The 15,654-nt window shown below is 54.3% G+C and overlaps 1 protein-coding gene across 1 annotated transcript in view; it reads right to left on the bottom strand.

Moving 5' to 3' along the window:
• The window catches only part of LOC133340130 (amyloid-beta A4 protein-like), a 45,435-nt gene that overhangs the window by 16,415 nt on the left and 13,366 nt on the right, over positions 1 to 15,654 (bottom strand). Inside the window, 9 exon segments of the mRNA XM_061548187.1 lie at positions 1,235 to 1,337; positions 1,608 to 1,736; positions 3,013 to 3,174; positions 3,713 to 3,893; positions 3,896 to 4,025; positions 8,322 to 8,623; positions 9,428 to 9,708; positions 11,196 to 11,308; positions 14,167 to 14,359. Coding sequence (XP_061404171.1) covers positions 1,235 to 1,337; positions 1,608 to 1,736; positions 3,013 to 3,174; positions 3,713 to 3,893; positions 3,896 to 4,025; positions 8,322 to 8,623; positions 9,428 to 9,708; positions 11,196 to 11,308; positions 14,167 to 14,359 — 1,594 coding nt within the window.

The following is a 15,654-nucleotide window of genomic DNA, read 5'->3' as shown; positions in this document are numbered from 1 at the left end:
CTACTACTGCTGTGTTACTACTACTACTGTGTTACTACTACTACTGTGTTACTACTACTACTGTGTTACTACTACTACTGTTACTACTACTGCTGTGTTACTACTACTGCTATGTTACTACTACTACTGCTGTGTTACTACTACTACTGCTGTGTCACTACTACTGTGTTACTACTACTACTGTGTTACTACTACTATTGTTACTACTACTACTGTGTTACTACTACTGCTGTGTTACTACTACTACTGTGTTACTACTACTGTGTTACTACTACTGTGTTACTACTACTACTGCTGTTACTACTACTACTGTGTTACTACTACTACTGTGTTACTACTACTGCTGTGTTACTACTACTACTTTGTTACTACTGTGTTACTACTACTACTGTGTTACTACTACTACTGTGTTACTACTACTACGTTACGACTACTACTACTGTGTTACTACTACTACTGTTACTACTACTGTGTTACTACTACTACTGCTGTGTTACTACTACTACTGTGTTACTACTACTATGTTACGACTACTACTACTACTGTTACTACTACTACTGTGTTACTACTACTACTGTGTTACTACTACTACTGTGTTACTACTACTACTGTGTTACTACTACTACTGTGTTACTACTGCTATGTTACGACTACTACTACTGTGTTACTACTACTACTGTTACTACTACTACTGTGTTACTACTACTACTGTGTTACTACTACTACTGCTGTGTTACTACTACTACTGTGTTACTACTACTACGTTACGACTACTACTACTGTGTTACTACTACTACTGTTACTACTACTACTGTGTTACTACTACTGTGTTACTACTACTACTGTGTTACTACTACTACTGTGTTACTACTACTACGTTACGACTACTACTACTGTGTTACTACTACTACGTTACGACTACTACTGTGTTACTACTACTACTGCTGTGTTACTACTACTACTGCTGTGTTACTACTACTACTGTGTTACTACTACTACTGTGTTACTACTACTACTGTGTTACTACTACTACTGTGTTACTACGACTATGTTACTACTACTACTGCTGTGTTACGACTACTACTGTGTTACTACTACTACGTTACGACTACTACTGTGTTACTACTACTACTGCTGTGTTACTACTACTACTGTGTTACTACGACTACGTTACTACTACTACTGCTGTGTTACTACTACTACTGTGCTACTACTACTACTGCTGTGTTACTACCGATCTGGCGCTGCATGTCGGAGGAGAGTGGTGGGAGGCGTCCCAGCAGCAGCGCCAGGGTCTGGTTGATTCGTTCGTCGATAGCCAACAGGTGAGCATCCACCTGGGCGGAGAGATTAGAGAGGAATTAGAGAGAGATTAGAGAGAGTTTAGAGAGAAATTGGAGAGAAATTGGAGAGAGATTAGGGAGAGTTTGGGGAGAGTATAGAGAGAGATTGGGGAGAGGCATTTTTTTGTGCCTCAAAGTTTGGAGGAAGTCGCCAACCCTGCACCCCCCCCCCTTCCCCTCCCTCCCCTCTCCTTCCCCTCCCCCCAGCCCCCTCCCCCCTCTCCCCCCAGCCCCCTCCCCCCTCTCCCCCCACCAATCTCCCACCTGGGCCTTCATGGCCTGTGCCCTTGCGGGGTCGACGCTGGCCGTGTGCTGGAGGTGCCTCAGGGCGTGCGTGCGGTCTTTGGACTCGGCTTTCAGGTAGTGCCGGAGAGCCTGCACCACGCGGTGTGGCTACACACACGGTGACACACACACACACGGTGACACACACACACACGGTGACACACACACACGGTGACACACACACACACGGTGACACACACACACACGGTGACACACACACACACGGTGACACACACACACACGGTGACACACACACAATGACACACACGGTGACACACACACACACGGTGACACACACACACACGGTGACACACACACACACGATGACACACACGGTGACACACACACGGTGACACACACGGTGACACACACACACACGGTGACACACACACGGTGACACACACACTCGGTGACACACACACACTCGGTGACACACACACTCGGTGACACACACACACACGGTGACACACACACACACGGTGACACACACACACAGTGACACACACACACAGTGACACACACACAAACACCGTGACACACACACGGTGACACACACACACGGTGACACACGGTGACACACACGGGGACACACACACGGTGACACACACACACGGTGACACACACAGTGACAAACACACACGGTGACACACACACACGGTGACACACACACACAGTGACACACACCGTGACACACACGGTGACACACACACACGTGACACACACACACACGTGACACACACACACACGGTGACACACACACACAGAGACACATGGTGAGACACACACACACACAAATACACGTTGAGACACACGGACAACGTCTATGGGTCTCTGTGTGGTGAGTCCATGGATATCTGTGTGGTGAGTCTGTGGTCTCTGTGTGAGGAGTCTATAGGTCTCTGTGTGATGAGTCTGTGGATCTCTGTGTGGTGAGTCTGTGGGTCTCTGTGCGATGAGTCTATAGGTCTCTGTGTGATGAGTCTGTAGATCTCTGTGTGGTGAGTCTGTGGATCTCTGTGTGGTGAGTCTATGGGTCTCTGTGTGCGAGTCTATGGGTCTCTGTGTAATGAGTCTATGGGTCTCTGTGTGATGAGTCTATAGGTCTCTGTGTGGTGAGTCTATGGGTATCTGTGTGGTGAGTCTATAGGTCTCTGTGTGGTGAGTCTATGGGTATCTGTGTGGTGAGTCTATGGGTCTCTGTGTGATGAGTCTATAGGTCTCTGTGTGGTGAGTCTATGGGTCTCTGTGTGGTGAGTCGATAGGTATCTGTGTGGTGAAATTATGGGTCTCCGTGTGGTGAGTCTATGGGTCTCTGTGTGGTGAGTCTATGGGGATCTGTGTGGTAGTAATACTAGTAGTACTACTAGTAGGTGGTGGTGGCTACCCGCGTCTCGTGATCCCCCTGCACCGTGCCCAGCAGCTCCTCCAGTGCCGCCCTGCGGCGGTCGCTCAGCGCCTGCTGGGCGCGCCGCGCATGGCCCTGCAGCAGCAGCTGCCTGCGCTGGGCGTACGCACGGTCCATGCGGGACACCTCCAGCTGGAACCGCTTAACAACGGCAACAACAACAACCAGTCAACCACTCAACCAGTCAACCACTCAACCAACCACTCAACCAGTCAACCAGTCACCAGGCAACGGCTTGACGGATCGACTGGATGTGACCCCATTGCCCTGTCAAGGTGCCACTGTTGACTTGACCTGTAGCAACCCGGCACAGCTGGCTAGGCGACTCAACGCGCCCAACATGCCAGTGCGGTCGCCGCGGAGCCGACTCAACACCCCTGATGGGTCAGGTAGACGGGTCAATGTGTCAGTCGGGCAACGGATCAAAGATTAATAGATCAAAGATTCAATGTGTCAACAGGTAGACGGGTCAATGGGTCAACTGGTTAATGTGTCAACACCATTCACTCCACAGCAGAGAACCCCCCCCCCACACTCCCCCCCCACACTCGCCCCCCCCCACATGCATCCCCCCACACACTCGCCCCCCCCCCCACATGCTCCCCCCACACACTCCCCCCACGCTCGATGAGTCCCCCTCTCTCCCCCCACGCTCCCCCCCCCCCACGCTCCCCCCCACCTGGATGAGTCCCCCTCTCTCCCCGGGGCTGCTCCCACGCTGCTCCCACGCTCTCATCGCCAGCCCCATCTCCTCCCTGTGACTCCGCTCGAGAGCTTCCTTGGCGGCGAGGAATCTACGATGCTCCCCCCCGGCCACCTCCTCCACCTCCTCCTCCTCCTCCTCCTTCACCTCCTCCTCCTTCACCTCCTCCTCCTCTTTTTCCTCGCCCCCCCCAATATCTCTCCCTGCTCCCCCCCCTCCACGGCCGGAGGAGAGGAGGAGCGGGGGGCGGAGGAGGTGGTCGTGGGAGATGGGGAGATGGAACTGGCAGCTGCGGGGAGAGAGCGAGAGGGAGGGAGGAGAAAGAGGGGGTTGAGAAGGAGAGAGGGGGAGATAGAGAGGGAGGGGGAGAGGGAAGGAGGGAGAGAGGGGGAGAGGGGGAGAGAGGGAGGGGGAGAGGGGGAGGTTCATGGTTTGTGTGATAATATTTGGAAGCCGCTTGAACAATTTCTACAAACAGTAACCTTATTTATACGACACAGGCGGGGCTCTGGCCTTGCCGAATTTTCCAATATTCCAAATGATGCACAACCGGGGCACTACTCTACACCCCCGTGCCTCCTGCCCCAATATTTATATTTTTTCTCTTCAAGTATCCACAACAACAACAACCGCCATTCGCCATTAAGTGGCGGTGGATGTCAGTAGCCTCACAGTGCACTTAGCCTGGCACTGCCCAGTAGCAGCAGCGTCCTTCACGAGCTTCCTCCTCCACGGAAGCCGATCTTGACACCGCTGGTACCGGTCATCGGCAAGTCCACTCAGCTCCACGTCCTCCTGTACCACATCACTCCATCTCTTCTCCAGCCCGTGCTGCGCCCATTTAACCCCCTCGATTCGGCCGAGCAAACGCTGTTTAGGCATGCGGTGGCTGGGCATGCGGGCTACATGACCCAGCCAACGCAGCCTTGCCTGCCGGAGGAACTCACCGATGGGACTTTGCCCAGATCTTTCAAGGATTTGTGAGCTCCTCATACAATCCAGCCTGGTTAAACCCAGGATGGATCGTAGGCAGGCCAGCCTAAATGTTTCCAACCGGCGAAGATGCTCCATTAGGGGGGTCCACGTTTCGCAAGCGTAGAGAAGGGAGGGAATGACCGTGGCCGAGAAGACCTGAAGCTTCGTGCGGAGCGACAGACCAGGTAGCTTCCACACAGCGTTACGTAACCGATGAAAAGATATTGCCGCTCGACTGATTCGGAGTGAGACCTCTGCTGATAAACTGGAGCCGGTCATAAGCACACTGCCCAGGTATGGGAAACTTTCCACTCTCTCCACAACTGCCCCATCACCGATTGGGAGTTGTGGGGTTGGAGTGTCCAATGGTACAAAATACCCAGGCAGGTGCTTAGTTTTGGTGGGGCTGATGGTAAGGCCCCACCTCTTAGTGGCACGCTCCAGTCTCAGCAGCAGCGTCTCCAACTCCTCTTCTGAATGAGCAGCTATTACCAAATCATTGGCATACATAACGTGGTTGACCAATAGGGAGCCATCCCTTGATCGCACCCGGGCGTCCATCAGCCTCCCATTATATCTGTACCAAATGGAAATTCCCCCGGTACAGCTATTGAAGGCTTCACGAACTACGCAGTCGAAATAGATGTTAAATAATGTGGGAGCCAGAGGACATCCCTGTCGCACCCCAAGGTGTACAGGGACAGGCTCCGACTCCCGGCCACGTAGTTTTACCCGGGCCCGCTCACCATCATGAAGGTCCTTAATGATCGTGAGCAGAGGGTCAGGGACTCCGAAAGCACGAAGAACAACCCAGAGCCCAGGCCTACTGATGGTATCATAGGCCTTGACCAGGTCAATAAAGCAGAGATGTAGATCTTTTTGGAATTCCCTACACCTCTGCTGTAGCAGATGGACAGAAAATATGGCATCTGTGCAGGACCGCCCTTTCCTGAAACCGCATTGGGGCTCCGCAAGCCTCTCCTCAGCGTGCCTAGCAAGGCGATGTTGAATAATCCTTGCCAGGACCTTTCCTGGCACACTGAGGAGTGAGATGCCCCTGTAGTTGTTACAGTCTGTGCGGTCCCCCTTCTTAAAGAGGGGGACCACCAGGGCATCCTTCCAATCCTGCGGTACCCGTCCAGCGGTCCAGACTGTTGTTATGATGTCATATAGGGCAGTCTGTGCACAAACGCTACCCTCCCTCAGCATTTCGCTTGGGAGATCATCTCTGCCGGGTGCCTTTCCTGGTCTCAGACTCCGGATCGCCTTCAGTACTTCCTCAACAGCTGGCACCTCAGCCAGCCACTCACAGGGGGTGACCTCTTCCAATATTTGAGGCACCGCAGCCTCAGCAGGGTTATCCCCACTTTGTGCCATGATGTTTTCCTGGCTGAGAGATTTTCCCTCCCCCAGGACCTCACAGAAATGCTCAGCAAATCTGCAAACCTGTTCCTGGGGGTCGGAGATTGGATCACCGTTTTTTCCCCTAATGATGGTAATAGGTGTGGTGCTGCAGGTTACTTTTTTGATAGAGTTAAATAGTGATTTGTGATAGCGGGCCACTGAGGCAGACTCCATCTCTTCAGCAACCCCCGACCACCACCCATCCTTGCAGCGCCTTACGGCTCTCCGAACCTCCGAGCGAAGGCTGCGGTAAACCTCCTCATTCTCTGACGTGGGATGCTGTAGGCGATGAGAGTGGGCCTGTCGCTTTTTATCAATTAACCTGAACACCTCCTCTGTCAGCCAGGGTTTCTGGGGAGGTCTGGACCGCGTACCCAAAGCAGCCATTGCAGCTGAGTCACAGTCTTAAACCTCGCCCATTTACCCTCGACATCAGGTGGAGTGGGGGACGATGCCAACCCCAGCTGCAAGCGATGATGAAATTCTCGCTTGCAACTTTCATCAGCTAACTGAGACCAGGCCACTTTTGGTTGGAATTGGGTCCTGGGTGTACACCCACCACCGGAGTGGAAGAATGGCAGGCGCATCTTACAGATGACTAGTCGATGGTCAGAGGGCAGATCAGCTCCACAGTAGGTCCTGGTGTCAAGGACATGGGCTCGCATCCGCTGGTCCTTCACTATGTAGTCCAGCAGATGTTCTTGCTTGGACCCGGCATCCCGGCATGCATCCATGATGTTGTGTGGATGCGCCAATGCCGGAAGAGTGTGTTGGTAATTACAAGCCCATGGGTTGCACACAAATCTAGCAGCCTCCTACCGTTGTTATTGAGCTGATCTGGCCCATGCCTTCCAATCACTCCAGACCAGGTGCCAGCATCATGACCAACTCGGGCATTGAAGTCACCCAACAAGATGACTCTGTCCCGAGTGGCCACTTTAGCCAGCACCTGTGACAGGAGGTCATAGAAGGCATCCGACTCATCGGCTTTGCCTGCATCCCTCCACGGATGTTCGTCTTCGGTGGGGGCATAAGTAACCCACGACCACCACTCCTCGCCTCCGGTTGATGGGAAGGCGAACCCAAAGTATCCTGGGGCTTACAACTTCCCACACCTCACCGCCACGCTCCCACGCCCCCTTCATTCTTTTGTTCAGAAGAAGAGCCACACCCTGTTGTTTGGCAGTCTCCTGCTCCGAGTGGAGGACTGTACACCCCTCATGTGGCAGCCTCTCCTCCGCAGTGAGCGTTCGAACATTCAACCAATTGGGGTTTGGCCAGGAGACGTCATAGAAGCCTGTCACCCCGGGGCCTCTGGCACAAGCTTATATGTTACAAATTTATGTTTCATTCGTAGTTTAGTGGTAATGAATTGAGAGTGGAGGGGTTACCAGCCCCTCGCACCCGTCCAGAGCCCCCGTTTAGCCACTGTGGTGGTCGCAGACGCCATAAGGGGAGAGGCCTCTCCCCAGACACACACAGACACACACAGACACACAGCCATACAGACACACACAGACACACAGCCACACACACACAGCCACACAGACACACACATAGAGACACACACAGCCACACAGACATACACAGCCATATAAACACACAGACACACAGCCATACAAACAAACACAGTCACACAACCACACAGACACACAGCCACACACAGCCACACACAAACATACACAGACATACACAGACACACACAGCCACACAGCCATATAGACACACAGCCATACAGACACACACACTGACACAGCCAGAGAGAGACACAACACACACGAAGCTCCCCCGTATAGCCTCTAGAATGCAGAAGGCTACACTGAGTAGAGGTGTCTCTGTTTTATTATCTGTGTCCATCCAGCAGTGGAGTGAGCACGGCTGTGGAGGTCTCCCTCCCTCCCCTCCCTCCCCTCCCTCCCCTCCCTCCCTCCCTCCCTCCCTCCCTCCCTCCCCTCCCTCCCTCCCTCCCCTCCCTCCCCTCCCTCCCTCCCTCCCTCCCCTCCCTCCCTCCCTCCCTCCCTCCCTCCCTCCCCTCCCTCCCTCCCCTCCCTCCCTCCCTCCCTCCCTCCCCCCTCCCTCCCTCCCTCCCCTCCTCCCCTCCCTCCCTCCCTCCCCTCCCTCCCCTCCCTCCCTCCCTCCCTCCCCTCCCTCCCTCCCTCCCCTCCCTCCCTCCCTCCCTCCCTCCCCTCCCTCCCCTCCCTCTCACCCCACTCAGTGGTCGTGGTGACGGTGACTCCATCCTCCACCTCATCATCATCGTCGCCATCGTTGCCATCGTCGTCGCCATCGTTGCCGCCATCGTCGCCGCCATCGTCGTCGCCATCGTCGTCGCCATCATTGCCATCGTCGTCACCATCGTCGCCATCGTCATTGTCGCCATCATCGCCCCCCTCCTCCTCATCATCATCACCGTCACCGGCATCTTCGTCGCCATCATCGTCGCCAGCGTCGCCGTCGCCATTGGCGAGGGCAGGAGGAGGTGGAGAGTCGTCCACGGCGAGCTCCTCACTACGACGGGTGAGGAGAAGTGAGCAAGAGAGCCGGGCATACACCCACACTCACCCGCCCAGCCTGATAGTTGTTATCTATGTCACCTCACAACTCACACCCACTTAGCCTGGTAGTTGTTATCTGTGTGTCACAACTCACACCCACCCCGCCTGATAGTTGTTATCTGTGCCTCACAACTCACACCCACCCCGCCTGATAGTTGTTATCTGTGTCACAACTCACACCCACCCAGCCTGATAGTTGTTATCTGTGCCACACAACTCACACCCACTTAGCCTGGTAGTTGTTATCTGTGTGTCACAACTCACACCCACTTAGCCTGGTAGTTGTTATCTGTGCCACACAACTCACACCCACCTAGCCTGATAGTTGTTATCTGTGCCACACAACTCACACCCACCCAGCCTGATAGTTGTTATCTGTGCCTCACAACTCACACCCACCCCGCCTGATAGTTGTTATCTGTGTGTCACAACTCACACCCACCAAGCCTGATAGTTGTTATCTGTGCCACACAACTCACACCCACCCAGCCTGATAGTTGTTATCTGTGTGTCACAACTCACACCCACCCCACCTGGTAGTTGCTGTCTGTGCCACACAACTCACACCCACCCCGCCTGGTAGTTGTTATCTGTGTGTCACAACTCACACCCACCCAGCCTGGTAGTTGCTGTCTGTGCCACACAACTCACACCCACCCAGCCTGGTAGTTGATGTCTATGTCTCTCACTCACCCAGCCTGGTAGTTGCTATGTCTCTCACTCACCCAGCCTGGTAGTTGCTATGTCTCTCACTCACCCAGCCTGGTAGTTGCTGTCCGTGCCATGGCCGCCCTCCCACCAGTCGTACACCGGATCGATGGGCCGTAGCTCCTGAGAGGTGAATCCGACGTTGAGATTCCTATCCTCCTGCTCCTCTTCCTCCTGCTGCTGCCCTTCTGGCTGCTGCTGCTGCCCCTCATGGGCAGCTCGCTGGGGATCCAGAGGGCAGCAGACGAACTCCACACCACGGAAACGGTCGATGGCGCAGGGCAGCAGCATGCCGAAGTTGAGCAGACTGGAGTGCTGAGCCTCGCACGCCTACATGGGGGTGACACGGAGAGAGGTGGAGACATACAGAGAGAGACAGAGACAGACAGAGCGATATACAGAGAGAGACAGAGACTTACAGAGAGAGACAGAGCGATATACAGAGAGAGACAGAGAGACGGAGAGACACAGAGAGAGACAGAAACAGAGATATACAGAGATAGACAGAAACAGAGATATACAGAAAGATATGGGCAGTGCTAACGCTATGGTGCAGTGTTGAGTCTATGGTGCAGTGTTGAGTCTATGGTGCAGTGTTGAGTCTATGGTGCAGTGTTGAGTCTATGGGTAGTGTTGAGTCTATGGGCAGTGTTGAGTCTATGGGCAGTGTTGAGTCCATTGGGGCAGTGTTGAGTCTATGGTGCAGTGTTGAGTCTACGGTGCAGTGTTGAGTCTATGGTGCAGTGTTGAATCTATTGTGCAGTGTTGAATCTATTGTGCAGTGTTGAGTCTATGGGCAGTGTTGAGTCTATGGTGCAGTGTTGAGTCCATTGGTGCAGTGTTGAGTCTATGGGCAGTGTTGAGTCTATGGTGCAGTGTTGAGTCTATGGTGCAGTGTTGAGTCTATGGTGCAGTGTTGAGTCTATGGGCAGTGTTGAGTCTATGGTGCAGTGTTGAGTCTATGGTGCAGTGTTGAGTCCATTGGGGCAGTGTTGAGTCTATGGTGCAGTGTTGAGTCTATGGTGCAGTGTTGAGTCCATTGGGGCAGTGTTGAGTCTATGGGGCAGTGTTAAGTCTATGGTCTAGTGCTGAGTCTATGGTGCAGTGCTGAGTCTATGGTGCAGTGTTGAGTCCATTGGTGCAGTGTTGAGTCTATGGGCAGTGTTGAGTCTATGGTGCAGTGCTGAGTCTATGGTGCAGTGTTGAGTCTATGGTGCAGTGTTGAGTCTATGGGCAGTGTTGAGTCTATGGGCAGTGTTGAGTCTATGGTGCAGTGTTGAGTCCATTGGGGCAGTGTTGAGTCTATGGTGCAGTGTTGAGTCTATGGTGCAGTGTTGAGTCTATGGTGCAGTGTTGAATCTATTGTGCAGTGTTGAGTCTATGGGCAGTGTTGAGTCTATGGGCAGTGTTGAGTCCATTGGGGTAGTGTTGAGTCTATGGTCTAGTGCTGAGTCTATGGTGCAGTGCTGAGTCTATGGTGCAGTGTTGAGTCTATGGTGCAGTGTTGAGTCTATGGGCAGTGTTGAGTCTATGGGCAGTGTTGAGTCTATGGGCAGTGTTGAGTCTATGGTGCAGTGTTGAGTCTATGGGCAGTGTTGAGTCTATGGTGCAGTGTTGAGTCCATTGGGGCAGTGTTGAGTCTATGGTCTAGTGCTGAGTCTATGGTGCAGTGTTGAGACTATGTTGCAGTGTTGAGTCTATGGGCAGTGTTAAGTCTATGGGCAGTGTTAAGTCTATGGTGCAGTGTTGAGTCTATGGGCAGTGTTGAGCCACTCACTCCCAGTGGCACACAGAGTAACACAAGCACTGACACACACCTCCTTGGCAGTGCTGTGCCAGTGCAGATGAGTCTCACACTCCTCCATCTTCTCCTTGTGCAGGAAGTGGCACTTCTCTGGTACGAGGAGGGCGTCACTCTTGAACTCTCCGACTGTGCAGTGACACACAGTCACACACAGTTACACACAGTGACAAAGATCCCCCGTATAGCCTTAACAGGCAAGTGCTGTTAGCGAGCACCTATGAAGGCTGGAACGGTACACGAGGGGGTGGGTGGCCAGCACCACGCCCGACCGCCTTTGTCTCCCCAGTGGCGATGTTTACACACCGCACCGGGTACTCATTTCAGGCTGAGTCGACCTAGGGGAGGCCCAGGACCGGTTCAGATAATCGTCACTGGCGGTGTTGGCCGTGAGCGGGAATCGAACCCGGGTCGCCAGGTTCATAGCGCAGCGCGCTAACCGCTGCACTACCGCTCCCCACAGTGACACACACAGTGACACACACAGTGACACACACAGTGACACATGCAGTGACACACAGTGACACAGTCACACACAGTGACAGTCACACACATGATGACACACACAGTGACAGTCACACACACGATGACACACACAGTGACAGTCACACACACGGTGACACACACAGTGACAGTCACACACACGGTGACACAGAGTGACAGTCACACACACGGTGACACAGTGACAGTCACGCACACAGTGACACAGTCACACACACGGTGACACACACAGTGAGAATCACACACACGGTGATACAGTCCCACACACGGTGACACACACAGTGAGAATCACACACACGGTGACACAGTCACACACACGGTGACACACACAGTGACAGTCACACACACGCTGACACACGGTGATACAGTCACACACACGGTCACACAGTGACACAGTCACACACACGGTGACACAGTGACACAGTCACACACAGGGTGACACACAGTGACACAGTCACACACATGGTGACACAGTCACACACAGGGTGACACACAGTGACACAGTCACACACACACAGTGACACAGTCACACAGGGTGACAGTCACACACACACGGTGACACAAACAGTGACACAGTCACACACAGGGTGACACAAACAGTGACACAGTCACACAGGGGTGACACACACACACAGGGTGACACACACAGTGACAGTCACACACGGTGACACACAGTGACAGTCACACACAGGGTGACACAGTCACACACACACGGTGACACAGTCACGCACAGGGTGACACACAGTGACACACAGTGATAGTCACACACACGGTGACAGTCACACACACGGTGACACGCACGGTGACAGTCACACACACGGTGACGCGCATAGTGACAGTCACACACACGGTGACACAGTGACAGTCACACACACGGTGAGACACAGTGACAGTCACACACACAGTGACACACACAGTGACACAGTCACACACACGGTGACACACACAGTGACAGTCACACGCACGGTGACACACGGTGATACAGTCACACACACGGTGACACACAGTGACACAGTCACACACGGTGACACACAGTGACACAGTCACACACACGGTGACACAAACAGTGACACAGTCACACACAGGGTGACACAAACAGTGACACAGTCACACACAGGGTGACACAAACAGTGACACAGTCACACACAGGGTGACACAAACAGTGACACAGTCACACACAGGGTGACACAAACAGTGACACAGTCACACACAGGGTGACACAAACAATGACACAGTCACACACAGGGTGACACAAACAGTGACACAGTCACACACAGGGTGACACACACAGTGACAGTCACACACGGTGACACACAGTGATAGTCACACACAGGGTGCCACAGTCACACACACACGGTGACACAGTCACGCACAGGGTGATACACAGTGACACACGGTGATACAGTCACACACACGGTGACAGTCACACACACGGTGACACGCACAGTGACAGTCACACACACGGTGACACGCACAGTGACAGTCACACACACGGTGACAGTCACACACACAGTGACACGCACAGTGACAGTCACACACACGGTGACACGCACAGTGACAGTCACACACACGGTGACACGCACAGTGACAGTCACACACACGGTGACAGTCACACACACGGTGACACGCACAGTGACAGTCACACACACGGTGACACGCACAGTGACAGTCACACACACGGTGACACGCACAGTGACAGTCACACACACGGTGACACACAGTGACAGTCACACACACAGTGACACACACAGTGACAGTCACACACACGGTGACACATGGTGATACAGTCACACACACGGTGACACACAGTGACACAGTCACACACAGGGTGACACACACAGTGACACAGTTACACACACGGTGACACAGTCACACACAGGGTGACACACAGTGACAGTCACACACACAGTGACACAGTTACACACAGGGTGACACACACAGTGAGTCACACACGGTAACACAGTGACAGTCACACACAGGGTGACACAGTCACACACACACGGTGACACACGGTGACACACGGTGATACAGTCACACACACGGTGACACACACAGTGACATAGTCACACACACACGGTGACACACACAGTGACACAGTCACACACACACACAGTGACACAGTCACACACACACACGGTGACACAGTGACACGCAGTGAAAAAGTTACACAGTCACACAAAGTGACACACAGTGAGTCACACAAAGTGACACAGTGCCACAGTCACACAACAACCGGCATGATGTCACCACGGCGCTTGTGTCAGGCTAGGTGCGTCACTCCCCCCGCGTCTCTCTCCCTGTATGTGTCCCTTTCTCTCGCTCTCCCCGTGTCTCTCTCCCCGTGTCTCTCTCTCTGTATGTGTCCCTTTCTCTCTCTCTTCCCGTGTCTCTCCCCGTGTATGTGTCCCTTTCTCTCTCTTTCCTCGTGTCTCTCCCCGTGTCTCTCTCCCTGTATGTGTCCCTCTCTCCCTCCTAGTGTCTCTTACCTAGGCAGCGGTACGGCACCACGACGTGAGGGTGACCCCTGCACTGCCCCGTGCTGGCAGAGTCTCCCCTCTCTCCTCCCCTCTCTCCTGCTCCGCTCCTCTTCCCGTGGGCTCTGTCTCTCCGGCACCAGCCTCCGATAGTCACCGGGGAGTTCCCCTCCACCACATTTCGCACCTGGAGCTCCGGATACACCTGGGAGGGAAAGTGGGTGGATGATTGGGTGAGGGGCTAGGTGAGCAGCTAGGTGAGTGGCTAGGTGAGTGGGTGAGTGGCTAGGTGAGTGGCTAGGTGAGTGGCTAGGTGAGTGGCTAGGTGAGTGGCTAGGTGAGTGGCTAGGTGAGTGGCTAGGTGAGTGGCTAGGTGAGTGGCTAGGTGAGCGGCTAGGTGAGTGGCTAGGTGAGCGGCTAGGTGAGCGAGTGGCTAGGTGAGTGGCTAGGTGAGTGGCTAGGTGAGCGGCTAGGTGAGCGGCTAGGTGAGCGGCTAGGTGAGCGGCTAGGTGAGCGGCTAGGTGAGCGGCTAGGTGAGCGGCTAGGTGAGCGGCTAGGTGAGCGGCTAGGTGAGTGGCTAGGTGAGTGGCTAGGTGAGCGGCTAGGTGAGCGGCTAGGTGAGCGGCTAGGTGAGCGGCTAGGTGAGCGGCTAGGTGAGCGGCTAGGTGAGCGGCTAGGTGAGCGGCTAGGTGAGCGGCTAGGTGAGTGGCTAGGTGAGTGGCTAGGTGAGCGGCTAGGCGAGCGGCTAGGTGAGTGGCTAGGTGAGTGGCTAGGTGAGCGAGTAGCTAGGCGAGTGGCTAGGCGAGTGGCTAGGCGAGTGGCTAGGTGAGTGGCTAGGTGAGCGAGTGGCTAGGTGAGTGGCTAGGTGAGTGGCTAGGTGAGTGGCTAAGTGAGTGGCTAGGTGAGTGGCTAGGTGAGTGGCTAGATGAGTGGCTAGGTGAGTGGCTAGGGTGAGTGGCTAGGTGAGTGGCTAGGTGAGTGGCTAGGTGAGTGGCTAGGTGAGTGGCTAGGTGAGCGGCTAGGCGAGTGGCTAGGTGAGTGGCTAGGTGAGTGGCTAGGTGAGTGGCTAGGTGAGTGGCTAGGTGAGCGGCTAGGTGAGCGGCTAGGTGAGTGGCTAGGTGAGTGGCTAGGTGAGCGGCTAGGTGAGTGGCTAGGTGAGTGGCTAGGTGAGTGGCTAGGTGAGCGGCTAGGTGAGTGGCTAGGTGAGCGGCTAGGTGAGTGGCTAGGTGAGCGGCTAGGTGAGTGGCTAGGTGAGTGGCTAGGTGAGCGGCTAGGTGAGCGGCTAGGTGAGCGAGTGGCTAGGTGAGTGGCTAGGTGAGTGGCTAGGTGAGTGCTAGGTGAGTGGCTAGGTGAGCGGCTAGGTGAGTGGCTAGGTGAGTGGCTAGGTGAGTGGCTAGGCGAGTGGCTAGGCGAGTGGCTAGGTGAGCGGCTAGGTGAGCGGCTAGGTGAGCGGCTAGGTGAGCGGCTAGGTGAGCGGCTAGGTGAGCGGCTAGGTGAGCG

Source organism: Lethenteron reissneri, unplaced genomic scaffold (genome assembly GCF_015708825.2).
Source record: "Lethenteron reissneri isolate LAM-NWPU_2019-01 unplaced genomic scaffold, ASM1570882v1 scaffold_78, whole genome shotgun sequence".
NCBI classification, from domain to species: Eukaryota; Metazoa; Chordata; class Hyperoartia; order Petromyzontiformes; family Petromyzontidae; genus Lethenteron; species Lethenteron reissneri.
This window is presented reverse-complemented; position numbering and strand designations above follow the sequence as displayed.